The sequence below is a fragment of the Xiphophorus hellerii genome, chromosome 4, assembly GCF_003331165.1.
Source record: "Xiphophorus hellerii strain 12219 chromosome 4, Xiphophorus_hellerii-4.1, whole genome shotgun sequence".
NCBI classification, from domain to species: domain Eukaryota; kingdom Metazoa; phylum Chordata; class Actinopteri; order Cyprinodontiformes; family Poeciliidae; genus Xiphophorus; species Xiphophorus hellerii.
Genome location: NC_045675.1, coordinates 33948929 through 33967205, shown reverse-complemented (window position 1 = coordinate 33967205; position 18277 = coordinate 33948929). Strand labels below are relative to the sequence as shown.

General features: G+C 38.1%; 1 protein-coding gene across 1 annotated transcript in view; it reads left to right on the top strand.

The window, feature by feature from the left end:
* plekho2 (pleckstrin homology domain containing, family O member 2) overlaps positions 1 to 16224 on the top strand; it is a 30535-nt gene extending 14311 nt beyond the window's left edge. Inside the window, exons 4-7 of the mRNA XM_032561469.1 lie at positions 11911 to 12015; positions 12849 to 12947; positions 13694 to 13924; positions 14063 to 16224. Of these exons, the coding sequence (XP_032417360.1) occupies positions 11911 to 12015; positions 12849 to 12947; positions 13694 to 13924; positions 14063 to 15205 (1578 nt within the window). The 3' untranslated portion in view covers positions 15206 to 16224. The remainder of the gene's footprint in view (positions 1 to 11910; positions 12016 to 12848; positions 12948 to 13693; positions 13925 to 14062) is intronic.
* Positions 16225 to 18277: the final 2053 nt, after the last annotated feature.

Here is an 18277-nt window from a genome sequence, read left to right as displayed (position 1 = left end):
CCTTGTATGTAGTCATTATCTGGGTGGCATCGCATTATGACCCTGGATTATAAATGCTAAGAATATGTACATGGAACATTAAGGGAAGTCATTCACCAATTAAAAGAAAAAAGGTCCTTTTAGCCCTTAAGAAGGAAGGCGTAGATATAGCGCTGCTGCAGGAGACACATTTAAACGACTCCGAACATTTAAAATTACAACAATGCGGTTTTGAACATGTTTTTTTCTCCTCTTTTACTAACAAAAGTAGAGGAGTTGCAATTCTTATTAAAAAATCTGTGCCCTTTAAAGTCATAGAATGTATTAAAGACGCAAATGGTAGGTACGTACTTGTTAGAGCAGTGATAAACGGGGAAGAATTTGCCATTTTGAATGTTTATTTTCCACCGGGTCACCCTATTAACTTCTTAACGGAAATAATGACAAAACTTGCAGGCCTCTCTCTTGAAAATGTTATTGTAGGAGGTGATTTTAATTGTCTTAAGAATCCACTGATTGATAGGATCCCCATTAGCCCCCTTCCCATCTCAGGGAAATCAAAACAGATTTTTGATCTTTTTGAGGAGGCGGGGTTTGTGGATGCATGGAGAAAACTCCATCCTGCTGGAAAGGAATACACTTTCTACTCCAACCCCCACAAATGCCACACACGTATTGACTATTTTTTTCTCCCTAAAACTATTTTAAGACAAGTTGCTTCGTGCAAAATAGGACACATTGTTATATCTGACCATGCTGCAGTGTATCTAAATTATACCTTTAAAAATGCTAGGGTTCAATCAAATCACTGGAGGATAAATCCTTTAATTTTAAAGGATGAAAAATTTGTGGAGTATTTTAGAACAGAATTCAAACAATTCCTCGCTATCAATGTTCCCTCTGCTAGCAGCCCCTCCCTGCTCTGGGACACAGCTAAGGCATTTAGTAGAGGACTAATAATATCATATACGTGCAGCAAAAAACGAAGAATTGCAGAACAACAAAACATATTAGAAAGAAAGCTCAGACTCGCGGAAGAAGAATACATAAAAAAACCTTCGCGGTCTAAGTTGGGGGAGCTCAGTGCCATCCGATGCTCGCTGAACACATTACTGACACAGAACGCTACAGACAAAGTTAAATTTGCTAAACAAAGACTGTTTGAATATGGGGATAAACCAGGTAGATACCTCTCCTATCTTACAAAAACACGGAAGACCTCCCAAACAATTGCTTCAATTTCTGATCGGAGGGGTATATGCTCTACAGACCCAGAGAAAATAAATGCAGCTTTCTTTGAATTTTACAAAAATTTGTACCAATCTGAGCAATGCGACAACTCTCAAACTTTAATGGAAACATTTTTCTCAAAAATTAAACTGCCCAATTTGCCAGAGGACAAAAAGAAAGCTCTAAATGCAGAAATATCGGAGGCAGAGGTGGAAAGAGCCATCAGATCCCTGCAGGGAGGTATTAAAAAATGAGGATCATTATATGCTAGTTTTGGACAAAACGTTTGGCTCTTTTCCTCTTTAATCTTGCCCGGGATCTTCCGAGTCCTTGGCGAGTGACGCTCTCAGTGGGCGACGTGGAGCGACGGCGTGCTGCTAAAACGAAACAACAACAAAACGTGTTGACGTCACAGATCACGGAGTTTAATCTCATACAAAGCAATCGACAACAAAGCTGCAGAGGAACAGAGATATGCATTTTATACAGACTACACGAAACAGACAACACGAAACACATAAGACAGACAAAGGCGCCCACGTGGAGGAAAAGATGAAAAAAAACCTCTCCGTTGGCTTGCTGACTTGTACTTTTTAATGAAAGAGGTGTTTCCCTATTTAATATATGCAGTCAAGGCGTTCCGTTCTTTGACCAATTAGAAACTTAGAAACTCCCCTCATCACAGCCCCGATGTCTGGTTTTTGTCTAGGCGAAAGGGGGACCACTCCGTCTTGGGCCGTGCCAGGTACGGGGAGAGGCGCCAAGAAGTCTCTTCTGCTCTCTCGGAATTGTAAATTTTATTGCTGTGTCTGTCAAAAGGGGGAGGAAAAAAGGCCCTGCTTTGTCTGCTGAATTCCCAACTGCTCAACAGAAACTATTCCAAATAAGAGTGTTGGCTATAACTGTTACACATGTCGTAGATTAACTGTATCAAGCATTAAAAATAATAATTTTTCTTTAACAGTCCCCCTTTTGAGGTCTGAAAAACAGACCTCACTAAAATTGATTAAGCCTTCTAATACAGAGCCAAAAACTGTGTATTAAACTAAAAGAAAAACGAAAAAAACCAAAAAATGAAAACCAAAAGAGTGCTGTACCCTAATTATATCCAGTCCCCCTTTTTAAACAAAACCCAAGGGTAAGAAATACTTATCCTCCCAAAAATAAAATCATAAAACAAAATTATCACAATACAACCAAAACACAGGACAAACAAAAACCCAAAGTGTAAAACAAAAAATAAAACAGGGACATACATAGAAACATTATTAAGAAATGCTCTGCAACTTAAAAGACAACATTCACCACACAAGTACAACCTGTCAAATGAGAAAGACACAAAATTACAATCTGTTGCTCGTGTTTTTTTTTTTTTTTTTTAAATGTCCATCGACAGTCTCTCAAAAAATATGAAGTCTTCGTCAGGAAATGTTCAAAAAATGCGCGCAAAAAACGAAACGAAAGTCCTTCTCAAAGTTCCCAACGAACGAAAAACACGCAATAAAAATTAATGTCGATGATGATCCTCTTCTAGCCTGATCTTCTTCGACTGGAAACCTCAAGAAACGACCTGTCACAGGTCATTACACAGACATTTTGTGTTCAACATGAATTTCATTAGCATCAGAAACACAATTACCACATTCTTTAATATCATCTTCATTACAGTCAGCATAATCAAACGATGGTTTCACCTAAAAATAAATTTGTTTTGTTATTTTCCATCCAGGGAAAATATTTTAATCCTTTTTATCAAAGAACGCAGACTTTGAAGGAGACCACATCCGCAGGGCACCAGGAAACCAGCTGCAAAACTATAATGACAAAACAGAGATCAGATTTATCCAAAGGCATCATTCATTTGTGTAATTCAACACAAACATCTTCAATTCACTTTGTGTTCAAGTGAATCCTCCAACGCTCGTGGCTCTGTGGCTGTTATCTTCGAAATAAGTGTGAAGCCGCTTCTCCAAGCAGCCCCACCCCCGCCTCGCATGACACAGCTTGTATGACAGAGTCCAGAGTCCTGGAGCTCCGAGCTCCAGGGCAGTCTGTGTGTAAAACCATGAGCAACACATCACGTGAAACCTTATCTCCTAGTCTGTCCAGTTCTGTTCATCAAATGGTGGATGTGATCCCTTCAATTTACGTTTCTATTATAATATACTATAGCTCCTAACCGATGGAAAACACCAAAACCCTGTAATCATTTGCTTCAAAAGACATGTTTCCAAAGTAACGTGTTCCCAGAATGTTAAACATATGCAGATCCTTTCTTAAACCAATCTTATAAAAAATAGGATTAAACAAACGAAACAAAACAATCACAAAAACTTAAAAATGTAGTTGTAAAGCTTACATTTACCACCAAAATGAATAACAATGGGAATTAAACAGTCCAATTTAAATTACTTTTATAGAACAAACTAGATCTTACTGGTTATTTGTCTAAATCATTTTACATGCGTTCCTTAAACAAAATTCAAAAGAGTTAGACCTGGAGAAATTATAATGTAAATGTATGCCTTAACAAATCCAAACATTTTCAAAATATACCGACATTACCTAGGCTTTTACTTGTCGTCGAATTTAAAGTTTTATCCAAATTCGTTGTAAATGGATGTAAATCAAAAAATCAAAATCAAGTTTAGAAAAATCATTATAATCCCGCCTGTGTACTTTTACTGATTAGTGATAACTTTAATCAAGAACAGATTCTTCAAAACATTTCTGAAAACATTCATGCTCCACTAAATTAATGCTCTGAAAATGGCTGACACAATAATATTTTAGTTTCTATAATTATTTTCCCAAGTTAATTAACCAAACTATGCTTCATTATCACTATAAATTTGTTATCTATTGTTTCAACATACCTTAGCCCATTGTCAGAAAATCTTTTAATGGAGAACAACTCAAATCCATTTAAAATAAGCACATATAATACCAGACCATATTTTCGTTTCACTTTTTTGTGTAACACAGATCAGACATGTTCTTCAAAAAATTTGTTTAAGTAATAAAGGTTTCAGTAAATTACGTAAGTAATATAAAAATAAAAATAAATCCGTAACATATTCTCCCTCTGTATGATACATTACTGGCTAATGTATCATCATTACCTAATATGTTAACTAACGATGTTGATGAAACAGGGTCATTATTTTACTGAGAAATTCTACCCAATACTGCCCCGTCCTAACAGGCAAACTGTCAAAACAAACAGAACAATTTATTATAGCATGCTTTAAACCTTCAAGATTACTATTTTCAAAAAACATTTCACATTACAGTTTTAAAACTCAGTATTCAATTTTACTCTCATGATTATCAAATAATTCGTTGTAGAAACTTCTCAAAAATGTTCAGCAGTGTTTGACAAAACGTGTTTACCAATTAAAAACTCAGTGAATGTTATGCATAAACCAGCCAGAGAGACGTTGAAAAAGAAAAAATATAGTCTTAGTCAAGAAAATCTAAAAATGATAAATTTCGACAAATACTGATCAGAATATAACCAAATCTACAAATGAAAGAAATTAAACTAAAGACCAAAATTCCCTATCCCCTGGTGAACGGGTCCAGAGGAAACTGATAACTCAAAAGAAAGAAAGTAATTTGTTATATTTAACAAAATAGACAAAGAACTGACACAAATAGCCAAATAAAAAGTCAGACTAATGAAAAGAAATGTAAAGATAAAATCCTAAACTACTCACTACTTAATATATAAAGTAATATGAAAAGAAAACAGAAAATCATTACCAAGAGTGTCTGTGTGTGACAGTCGACTCAGTGTTTCGATGCTACAAACTTATATTTAACATTTTCCACATTATTCCTTGTTCACTATGTATGTGCTTGTTTAAACTATCTACTTGAAAGAGAAAATGTTTCACTAAAGCTGGGAAACCAAACAGCATCAAAATTCTGTCTTATGTATGACTCTCTAAAATTAATTAAATCCTCATACTTAGATTTCACAAGATATATCTTAAAGTCACTACACTATGCTGAACAATCTCTATTGTCAGACCATAAAACAAATTCCTAAGCCCACCATAAAACCCCCTTTTCACCTCTCGGAGGAACTATTTGCATGGCAGGAAAGAGAGCCAATAAGGATTTCAGGAAGAACTCCCAATTCTTTAAATTTATTAGTAGGCTTTGGCACTTAAAGCATCAGATATGTTTTAGTCTCTTTTAATTGTAAAATTTGAACCTAAAAACCTTTTGTCGTACCACTACTAAAATTGTAACTTATATTCAGACATTTTGTCAGGAGGTAGTTTAAACGATGGGAGAGAAAATTATTTGCCTTACAGTTGTTTATTCTTTTCTGCTGAGCTGCTGTGAGCAGAGGTTGCCTTGTACTTAAAATTAGTGATATGCAAAAAGGTTTCACATGTTAATTAGTTGAATCTAGTGGGGGTAGAAATTACAGCACAGCTGTAGCTTGTTCTCCCGTGCTGAACTTCTGTGAATGGGGTTATAACTCCTCCTTGAGCTCCATTCGTCTCATGTCTAAATAAACATACTTGTCGCTTCTTCTTGTTTTGTTCTCTTTATTTATTTTTCTTAATTTTCTTATTTTATTTGCAGCCCTCTCCTCTGTCTATAGGCACTATTTAATCATCTCTTATTACAGTTTAATATTGATTCTCTACCATAGTTCCATATAATCTTTTTTATTTATTAACCAATAAGTTATGTCAAACTTAATGTTATCCTTCAACAACAAATCTTGTAAGTTTTAGCAAACTTTTCTATATTCAACCAATTTCTATTTAACAAGAGAGTGACTTCTAATTTATCCTGTCAAATTATCCGTAAGTCCTGTAGATTTAACAATATTTTATCTATCTTAAAGTTTTGGTCTGTTTGAAAAAGACTGATTGTGAAAATATCTAGAGTCAGTTGCATATTGCAGTTTGTTATTATCTGAACAATTTCCTCTTACAGTTAGAGCCTGTTTCTCTAAAAATCTTCGTTTTTTTTTCTTATCCTCAACTCATGAAAAAAAATCCTATTTTACTCATTGTATGTTATTCCATTTTCCTACTACCTTCACAGCCTTAGAAGGAATAATTAACATTATATCCACTATTCAGTTCTCAAGTCTATATAAATTTTTATTTAATTTATTTCATAGCTGTACCTAATCAGTTATGTATTTATCTATTTATCCATTCAGCATATTTATGTATTTAACTATTAATTTGCCAAGACAGCATTTCTAGAATCCTCTGTGACCTAATTTTCTTGGCTTATTCTTTCTTTCTTTATTTATTTATTCATTTATTTAACCGTAGAACCCATATTGTAATTTCAATTTGTTCAGATAATGTATTTTATCAAGATTCTATCCTTTAATCACCTTCCAAACTGTACACTGCAGGTCACACTTACTGCTGTTATTGTTTAATTTTAAGAAGTTAGTTCAATTTAACACAGAGGATGTTTGTAAAAACTAGAAATTTTGCACCATCAAACAGCACTGAGAAAAATTCAGTAGTTATATGACATAAAATACCAAATGGTATTTTATCTCCAATCACACACTCTGTCAAACCAACATAAATTATAACACAAACAAAAACAAAAACACACAACACATTACAGAAAACACAAAACACACACATCTGGCCAGGTTTTATAGTCAGTCAAAATTTCATCAGTCCCCAAGTGTCAGTCTGTGGTCATTATTCTATCAAATTTAACTGTAATTTTTATCAAATTTTCTGTAATTTATATCAAATTTACTGAAGCTTCAGGAATTGTCCAATGTTTTATTAACATATTTTCATGTGTCAATTTAATTAATTTTAAACTCCAATCGTCAGGAACCTTTTAATTCCCCGTGCACGTTTAAAAAGATAGATCTCAAAGTTATGTGAAAATCAAACCACAACCAATAATTTTGTGTTCTGGTACCAGTTTTATGTACTGAACTCCTATTTATTTTATTTATTTATTATGTTGTAAACTAAACGACCACGTTTTCGCCATCGTTCTACTTTCCCCGTTACGACTCTTCAACGAACCCCGACCATAAAATAGCGTACAGCACGTGTCGCAACTCAGTGTCCATAATAACTTCACAATAAAACGCAGCAAAATCAATGCAAATTCACACAGACAGCGCTATCCAAACAACTTAACACTCTGCTGAAACACACAGCCAGCCCGAACTCGTGCACGCGCACACACACGGCCACACAGACACACACGCAGACACACATACGCACACACACGCAGATACACACAGACACACACAAAGCTCTGAGGACAAACAGCGCACTTCCACGGCAGCCGGCACACAAAGCAGCACACACAGAGAGAACACAAACACGTTTTCAGACAAACGTAACAGACAGACGGGGAAAAATAAAATGCCGGCCAAAAAAATAAAAGATGCACCATATCAAAGCCTACCGCAGGCCATTTATAAAGTCTACCGCAGACTATTTGTCAAAGCCTCCCGCAGGCTTATTTCCAAAGCTTCCCGCAAGCTAATTTAAAGTCTACCGCAGACTATTTCTCAAAATCTACCTCAGATTATTTCCCAGAATCTACCTCAGATTCTCTTAAAGTGTACCCCACACTAATACTTGATTCCTAAAGCCTACCGCAGGCTATTTTCAAAGTCTACCCCAGACTATTGTACGCACGGAAAATTCATTTTTTAGGGACCCAGCCATTGATTCCCAGGGCACAAGAACACAATTAACAAACCCAGCTTTTTTACGACGGAGGCAGCGCAAAATCCTCCGTCTGAACCCGCTACGGTTCGCTGTTCTTACGTGTACCACACACTCAAAGCCTACCGCAGGCTATCGTTAAATTCCAATTATAACTAACAACAGACTCTTTTAAGAGCAAAACTATCCACCCTTGCAGCTCCGAAACTCCGCGTGGCTGCGCACAACAAAAGAGTAATTAAAAAACGTCTTACCGCACCAGCCGGACGGATCGATCGGGGAGAGACCGCCACCCGCCAAGATTCCAGAACCGGACGAAGCCCCCAAATATTAAAAAATGAGGATCATTATATGCTAGCTTTGGACAAAACGTTTGGCTCTTTTCCTCTTTAATCTTGCCCGGGATCTTCCGAGTCCTTGGCGAGTGACGCTCTCAGTGGGCGACGTGGAGCGACGGCGTGCTGCTAAAACGAAACAACAACAAAACGTGTTGACGTCACAGATCACGGAGTTTAATCTCATACAAAGCAATCGACAACAAAGCTGCAGAGGAACAGAGATATGCATTTTATACAGACTACACGAAACAGACAACACGAAACACATAAGACAGACAAAGGCGCCCACGTGGAGGAAAAGATGAAAAAAAACCTCTCCGTTGGCTTGCTGACTTGTACTTTTTAATGAAAGAGGTGTTTCCCTATTTAATATATGCAGTCAAGGCGTTCCGTTCTTTGACCAATTAGAAACTTAGAAACTCCCCTCATCACAGCCCCGATGTCTGGTTTTTGTCTAGGCGAAAGGGGGACCACTCCGTCTTGGGCCGTGCCAGGTACGGGGAGAGGCGCCAAGAAGTCTCTTCTGCTCTCTCGGAATTGTAAATTTTATTGCTGTGTCTGTCAAAAGGGGGAGGAAAAAAGGCCCTGCTTTGTCTGCTGAATTCCCAACTGCTCAACAGAAACTATTCCAAATAAGAGTGTTGGCTATAACTGTTACACATGTCGTAGATTAACTGTATCAAGCATTAAAAATAATAATTTTTCTTTAACAGAGGGAAAGCACCTGGCCCGGATGGGCTCACTTCGGAATTCTATAAAACATTTATGGATCTGTTGTCAAAGCCCTATCTATCCATGCTGAATGACTCATTTGGTACCGGTGTCCTCCCCCCTTCCCTCCGGGAAGCAAATATATCTTTAATTCTTAAGAAATCAAAACCCCCAGAAAATTGTGGCTCCTATAGACCCATCTCATTACTTAATGTAGATTTAAAAGTACTGTCCAAAATTCTAGCAACACGCTTGGAAAACATTCTACCCCTTCTGATAGGGATAGACCAAACGGGTTTTATCAAGGGTCGTAATTCCTGCAATAACCTCAGACGTCTTTTGAATGTGATTCAGCTGTGTCAACAGCGGGCGATGGATGGTCTCGTAGTCTCCTTAGATGCAGAGAAGGCATTCGACCGTGTGGAATGGCCATATCTATTTCATACCTTGCATCAATTTGGACTGGGCCCCAACTTTATCAGCTGGATTAAAGTCCTCTACAGTTGTCCTTTAGCTTCAGTTATTACAAATGGGCTTAGGTCTAGAAACTTCGAGGTGGGAAGGGGAAACAGGCAGGGCTGCCCCCTTTCGCCTCTTTTATTCACTCTTGCAATTGAACCAATGGCCGAAGCAATTCGTAGTGACCCCACTGTATTCGGTGTCCACACTGATCGGGGGACCCATAAAATTTCTTTATATGCCGACGATGTTCTGTTGTTCCTCTCCAGACCTACCACTTCAGTCGACAGAGTCATTGCAATTATTAACCACTACGGCTCATTCTCGGGATACAAAATAAACTTCTCCAAATCCGAGGCCATGCCCTTGGGTAGACAACTTTATATCCCTAGTTCCCCTTTTAAGTGGTCCCCTACAGGATTTAAATATCTTGGCATATTTGTCACACCTGTCTTCGATCAGATGTTCAAAACAAACTTTGTCCCATTATTTGAAAAAATTAAGCTAGACCTTGAACGCTGGAATTGTCTTCCCATATCTTGGCTGGGCAGAATTTCGCTTCTCAAGATGAACATTCTCCCTCGTTTGTTGTACCCAATTAGGATGGTTCCTATTTTGTTTACTCAGAGGTGGATCCAAAAATTAAAGAGTTGGTTTGGTTCCTTTATCTGGGCCAAAAGAAGGGCATTCATAAAAATGTCAACACTACAGCTGCCAAGAAACATGGGAGGCTTGGACCTTCCAGATCTAAAAAAATATCAATTGAGTTCTCTGATATTATATGCCCGAGAGTGGATATCTGGAAACTCATCCACAGTGTGGCTGGATATAGAAGCCTCGTTATGTGATTGCCCTCTCAAAAGCCTGCTTTTTCTTAAAAATATGAAAACAATAAAGAAATGCTGTAACAATCCAATCACTGTGAATACAGTCAAGGCCTGGAGGGCGGTTCAACATATCGAGGGAAGGACTGGGAAAACATCCCCATTTACACCCTTTGTCCAGAACCCTGACTTTCTTCCGGGTGTGTTAGATGCAGGTTTTGGGGAATGGGTGGCTAAGGGTGTTTCCTCTTTGGGCTGTCTTTTTAAGGAAGGGATCCTAATGTCTTTTAATGAAGTTATGGAAGCCTTTGGAGTAGGAAAAAATAACCTCTTCCGTTTCTTCCAGCTAAGAGACTTTATTAAAAAAGAAACAACTCTACTCAGGGACACGGATGTTTCGGGCACTGAAAAACTGTTTTTCGGAACTCGTGAAGTGTCACTCAGTATGTGCTACAAAATATTAAAATGTCATAAGTGTCATTTATCAACTCTGGCCCAGGCCTGGGGGGGAGAGCTGAACATCGAGATTACTGATGAAATGTGGAGCAGTATCTGGAACTCTGCCAGAAAAATCACTATTTGCAATCGCTCCTGGGCGTTGCAACTTAAATTACTACATAGAGCTCACTTGGCCCCAAACCGGGTGTCTAAGTTTAAACCGGGGTCCTCTTCACTGTGCCCTAAATGCAAAATACATGAAGGCAGCCTCACACACTGTCTTTGGTCATGCCCCAAGATCCAGATGTACTGGGAATCTATTCTGGTTGAGACTAGGAAAATTATCAAAACTAATATTGATCTCGATCCAGTGTCTCTCCTCCTTGGTTTACCAAATAAACATATTAATAATCAAAACAAGAGTAAGTTATATAATGTCCTAATTTTCTGTGCTCGAAAGAATATTTTGTTACAATGGATCTCTAATAAATCTCCTACTATTAATGGATGGAAGAGGCTTATTTTGGAATATATCCCTCTCGACTTTCTAACATGCCTCGTCCACTCTAAGACTGACATTTTTGGACGCATTTGGAAGCCCTTCTTGGACTATGCTGAAGGACACTTGTCTACCATCCTGTCTCGAGCATTTATAAATGCTTAGATGTGAGTGACGATGGAAGTATGTATGCCCCCTATCTTATCCTTCCTTTTGACTCTGGACTGTACTGCTGAGCTTTTGTTCTGTGTTGTGTTGTTGTTGTTGTTATTAAACAAAAATTAATAAACATATCTACAAAAAAAAAAAAAAAAAGAAAATGCATTTTCCACAAATTAATGATGCTAGTATGTAGTTTCTAATCACTGCTGGGTTATCTGCTCGGCAGATGAAGATGCAAAATTGGCAAATATCAAACTTAATACAGCTGGTTGTCTCATTTGTGTTCTTGCTAGAATACTGAAAGTGAGTGAATGCAACCAAGGCTTCTGTTGTTTCATCTGAATGATCAGGATGTGAAGAGCTACTTGGCTGCCTGTACCTTTCTCCAGGGTAACCCTTCTGTGTTGTAGGGCTGAATGGTGGCAGTAGAAACCCTCCTGGAAGTGTCCCAGCTGCAGCAGTGTGTTCCTTACATCATGCTGCTGTGCAGTTCCAATTCCCCTTCTAAGAAACAGTGGAATAGCTTTGGAATTAAATGTAAAGAGGTGCCTGCTTTATGCCACTGGCAGATCCATGATGTGAAGTTCCAGACTCAGACTGTAGAGGAGAAGGAGGCCTGGATCAAAGCGCTCAGTGATTGCATCAGCCGAGCTAAAAACAAAGTCTTTGATGAGGTAAACAGAAATTTCTTGTGAGGGATGCTTATTTACCTCCGTCTTTATCTTTTAGCTTTGCCTCTTAACAATCTGTCCCCATCCCCACTTATCTGTAATCGCAGCTGATGGATGCATATCCTTCTCAACTACTCCATAAACACTATCTTCTTCATCTGTTGCCCAGTCATCTCTAACTTGCCTCTCAAGCTGCTCCAACTGAGCTGTCTCTCACATCATTTCTAATCCTGTTCATTTTGTCACCAAAGCATCTCCACTTCTGCCTTCTTTCTGTTGGTTAGAAACAGAAAGAAGGATACACTCTCCTAATCATAACTACATAGTAAAATGTTCTTTTTTGTATTGTGATATATAAAAAATACAAGTGTTGGAAATGGGTGTACAACAATAATAGAGAAAAGAAAAAGAGAAATAGGAGAAGAGTCCAGTATGGCACTTAGGTACTTGTAGTGTTGTTGATATGATAAAGGAAAAAGGAAGGTAATGTTAAAATTACTGATCAAATAATATAGCATTACTACTGCTAAGAAAAGTAATGTAAGAAAAGCTAACATTGTTATTGCTTTATTATTAGTTGATTTTTGTTTGTTTGTTTTTGTTTTGTTTTAGTAAAATGTTCTTGCACCAGTTCTTCTGTCACAAATATTTTGTCTCCATCCACTCCACCCTCACTACCCGTTCTTCTTCCACTCCTTTGACCCCTGCTGCTTAAACTCATCCACCATGCATCTTGTTGCTTCACTATCCCACTTCTCTGTTGCTCTTATTCACATATCTTTTTATTTACCTTCTATTTGTCTTCAAAAATTTAGAATTTGGCATGTTTATTATAGGTGAAAGTTGATGAAAGCAGCAATTTAGAGCATATTACCCGAACAAGACCTCAAGGAAACCGCAACCGGCGCCCACCAACCAGGATTCACATGAAAGAGGTATGGACTTGCACTGTAAAGATGGACTCTTTCATCAAAGTGCAAATAAAATTCTTGTTCTCCAGTGTTTTCTAGAATCATAAGACATAAATAAAAAAAAAGGTTTAGACCACATAGCTGGTCTCTGCCAAAAGGTTTGGCCCTGATCCTGCACATAGCTATTTAACATACTGAGAACATACCAAAGTCATGAATGCCATCCATCTATGCATTTTCTTACACCCTTATCCCAATGGGATGGGGAGGGGTGCTGGTGCCTATCGTTAGCTGTCAACGGGTGAGAGGCGGGGTACACCCTGGACAGGTTGCCAGTTTATCGCAGGGCAACACAGAGACAGACAGGACAAACAACCATGCATGCCCACACTCACATCTACGGATAATTTATACAGTCATGTTTTTGGACTGTGGGAGGAAGCCGGAGTACCCGGAGAGAACCCACGCATGCACACGCAGAACATGCAAACTCCATACAGAAAGACCCTAGACCAGTAATCGAACCCAGGACCTTCTTGCTGTATGGCAACAGTACTACCAACTGTGCCACTGTGCAGCCCATTATATGTTTTGAATTACAAGGACACTAAATCCATGAAAAAAACGTATCTCTGCTCCTGAAACCGTTGAGGTATTCATTTGCCTGTTAATGTGATATTTCCTCCTGATATTTCACTCTTTGGAAATATTTATAGCACATAGTTTAGAATTTGCAGTGTTAATAAAGCTTGTATTGTGTCCTGCTCTAGGTGGCAGAGGTGTCCTCCGATGGTCTCCTGCGTTTGGATCTTAATCTTGAGGATGCTGTGATGCCTAATGGGACAGATACTGCTAAAACAGACAGTACTGAAAGTCCTGAAACAGTGTTGACAACAGATGAGGAGAAGAAACCCATCAAACCTCCCATGCCTCCCACCAAGGAGGCTAAATCCAGTGTTGTACCTGAGAATGAGCCTAATAAACAAGATGAAAAAGAAAAGGTTTGTTCATATGTTCCAAGCAGAAATACTATATACTATATACTGTATCTATACCATATAATACTACTACATACAATTGTCTCAAAGTAAATTTACATGAATATAATGGTCTATAAAACCGATTTCATGTTTTTCAAGGTCGTGAAACCGCCAATGCCTCCATCAAAAGAATCTAAACCCAGTGTTACACCTTGGGAGGTGATTTTACAAGATGAAAATACTGATGATAAGAAAAACACAAACCCACCACCAACACCTCCCAATAAGCCCAGCTCTGGTGGGTCATTGAGCAACCCTGTAGAAGTGTTACCAACCTCACCAAACCACCAACCCCCAACACCACCGTCCAAGGACATGAAACCTTCGCAAATGGTTGTGGAGCCCAAACAACAGACACAAGATACAGCTACTGAACAAAGTGAGGACGAAACAGCAATGATCAATGATGAGGTAGACCAGTCTGAGGAAACTGTCCAAAATCGTGAATCCAAAATGACCTCTAACAAACCCAAAGTTCTGGCAGAAGATCTGTCAACTGTCACTCAGCCAGAGGGATCACACTCCACTGCTTCTGATACCTCAGCACGTTCTCTTAAAGGAGAGGAGGATTCACTGCAGAGCGTCCCCTCAGTAGTTGTCTGCACAGACAACCCACTCACTGAGACCCTCAACCTGAGTCCACTTCTCCACCACCTGCCAGGAGAAAAAAAAAAGAAGGCCGAGGAGAAATCTGTAGACAGTGGTCAGCACTCTGACGATGAGAGTGAAGGCTCGGTGAGTGAAGACACGCTGGCAGCTTCCACGGCTGCTCTCCATGGAAGCCATGCTGGCCTGGATGTGTTGGATGGCACTGAAGATGAAAGGGAAATCTCTGTTAACTTAAGGCCATCAGCCAGTCTTCAGGTTAAACCAGATGTCACTCCCTGTCGGCGCTCAGAGCCTTTCCAGAAACCTCTCAAATCGTCAATCAAGGCCAGGTCTGCATCAATCGGAGATCTACTGTCCGACTCCTTGGGCTCCGGTCAGCTGAAAACCACCTGCAAAGCTGAAAATGAATGGAGCATATCACCCTTTCAAAATTCTGTAACAAAGCTTGAGACCGAAGTGGCTCTGGAGATGAAAAATACAAGTGAGCTCCTCAGTCAGGCTCAGGAGAGAAGTTACGCTGAGGTAATGCCGGAGGATCTGCTTGCTAAAGCTCTGGAGAAGCTCCAGAGGGCTGACTGCGTCCTCAGAGAGGTCAAGAAATTGAAAATTACAAAGAAGAGGATGAGCTGGTAAATAAGTAACAGCCAATCAACTAGGAATTAACTGATTGGACAGTTATTCTCTGGTCAAAGGATGTAAACCCAAACGCACCCAAAACATTTAAAAAGGATTAAGTTGGTTTGGGAGCATACAACTCTGGTCTTTCTATGGAACTGAGATTGACCTGTATATTTTGCTGTCAAATATTGGCTGCCAGTCTTCTGAAGTTGGGTTAAACTCATTCAGTCTACTTAGATATGAAATAAATAAGCCCTTATGGAAAAAAACAAGTTAAAGATGGTTTTTACTGGATGTGTTAGTATTTTACTGAAGACAGTTTGGTAAACTAGCATAGGTCAGGTTGGAGGAAGTAGTCCTTTAGTGGGCAAATGTATCTCTTTTTTAACAGATAGAGCATCCCATGCAGCTTCTTATAATCAATACAGTACCATTCTTTGCACATTTACTGCTTCAGTTCATTTTGTTAAATCATAACCTGAAAGAAAAGAAGATTTCTTTTAACAGCAAATTAAGAAAAATGTTATGATTTCCTCTGGGAACCTTAGCTTTTCTTTCAGATATTGTACATACACTGTTTATTTGAGGGAGTGTATGATGTATATACTTGATCATTTTTCTGCAGCATATGTTTTATTGTTGATAGTGGAATTAAAATGCACCTATATAGCTCAGGAGTGTTCAGACTAACTACATGAATAATGCAAATAAAAATGTTTCTGTTTCACATAAAGGGATCAGTTTTTAACAGTAATATATATTTTTGTACTGGTATTGTACTTTGCACAGAGCAAAGCTCACTTTAACCCATTTTATAGTTTAGTCCTTCATAAAAAATGAAATTTGTGAACAATTTCTTCCATCATAATCTAAACAGATACATTTCTATTCAGTACATTCTTACCAGAAAACAATTTTAAATATGTCTCAACATATGTATGTAAGAATATTTTCTAATAATGGTTTTGTACACTGATTAAAAAAAACGTTTGATAATGCTGATGCTAATAAACCAGGAGAAGCATTTTTCCTTATGTCTTGTTCTTTAATAGAGCTGCACTGGAGTTTTCTGTGTGAAATTCAGTCAGTTGAATTTCAGTCTTTAGTTACTGTATCACATGCACAAAAAGAAAATAGACTTCTGCTTAAAGTGAGTGAAGATGCTCAGGTTGTAGCATCATGAACCATTGACTTGACTCTAGAATATTTGCTCTTATTGCCGTGTCCTGTAAGACATTCCTGTACTCTGCTTTAAGAACTACAAGCTTTCTGACCACTGGATTTGGAATTAAGATGTAAAGAGTCAGTGGACCAGCATGGTCAACAGAGCCTTGTCCTCTAAGAGTGTAGCCTCATGTTGAATGTTGTCTCTTGATTTAATTAGACCCAGACTGAGACTCTGTTTATGAGTCTAACCTTCTCTAACCTGCTCTGAGGTTAGAGTTTCTAGTTGGTTGATGGGAAGTTCTTCTGATTGTTCAAGAAGAAAAGCCTTCTTCAAGTTCACTTTACAACTGGGACATAAGAAAACCAGTTGAAGTGATGTTCCACAGGAATTATTATAAAAGTAAAATAAACTATGTTTTCTGTTTAAAGTGTGTAACTAGATGTTCCAAGGTGTTAAATGTTGCTGTTGGGGTTGAATTAGACAATCAGCCCTGAGTCAGCTCTAAAAGTCGCAGACATGGAGTAGGAGGATGTGTAACAATTTTAAAAAGGCAAATTCAGTTTAGGCTTTTAGAGAAGTTGTTGAAGTTTTGAATAGGAAGGAAATCATCCGAATTATTAATTATTATTACTACAATCCATGCAAAATGCTCTTATATGAATCAAAAGATAGACTTGAAATCAACTTAATTGGAAAATATTTTGGTGTGTAAGTTTAATAAACACAACTCATTAAGAGATGCTAATATTAATCAGAATGGAACAGTAATAAATTAATAGACAATAAAAATATTACCTGTGTAAATGATGGGAGGAGCAAAGGAGTTAATATGGAAATGGGTATGGAATAAACAACTGATCAGTTGTCCTTGAACAATTGATCTCAGTCAGTTGTTCACAGGTAGAAATACAAAACTCAATTTAAGGGAATTTAAATGACAAATGTGTGATAATCCTTACATGTGGGAAAACAGAAATAAAATACCCATTAAAACAGAGAGAGAGAAAGAAATCATTTCACATCTGGGATCTGGACACACTGAGCTAAACAGGACTCCGTTCATTTTAAGGAAAGACACACATTTGTAAAGATACAATACAGAACAATTAGACTGATAGAAGTATGAGGAACAAATGAAACAATGGATTCAAAACCTAAACAGAAACCAGACAAAACTAGCTTTAATTGATTTAGTCATAAATCCTTTAAGAGATTAAAATTATTAGCAGACAATATTTCCGTAACTTAGATTTAAGGGACTTCTATGACAATGTAGTCCAGCTGTAGGCAGTGGTAAGCCAAGCTGTTGTTTTCCCACTGCAGATAAACAGCAGGAAGAAGCAGCAGCGGCTGCTCCCCATGTTTGTGGAAAAATTTATATTATTTATAGCATATGTGATTAATTGCACATATCAAGCTAAGCACAAAACAGAAAAGATTAAAATAATAGTAAGAGGAGCTGAAAAGTTTTTGGGGTTTAGGGAAAGATCTTTGGAAGATATTAATAAAAGGTTGGGATCAGATGGGATACCAGGAGCCCCTGGTGATAAAAACATATAATATTGCAGAAGTTTAATTGCAAACGACAGGAATTTAAAAGATATATAGATGGACTTGAAGAAAACCCAGAGATTATATGTATACAGAAAACATGGCTAAAACCAAATCTAGATTTTGTTATAAAAGGATATGATAGTGTCAGGATCTGTGTTTTTCTGTGTTTATTTAGAGTTTTCTGTGTCCTTAAGTCTCTTCGTTGTCCTGTCCTCCCCTTGATTGTTCCCAGGTGTGTCTCGTTTCTGTGATTACCCTCCCGTGTATTTAACTCCACCTGTGTTCCTTGTTCTAGTGATGGTAAGATGAAGCCTCATGAGGCATTGAACCTCTTGAGCCAACTGGTTCGAGAAAGGGTTCATTTC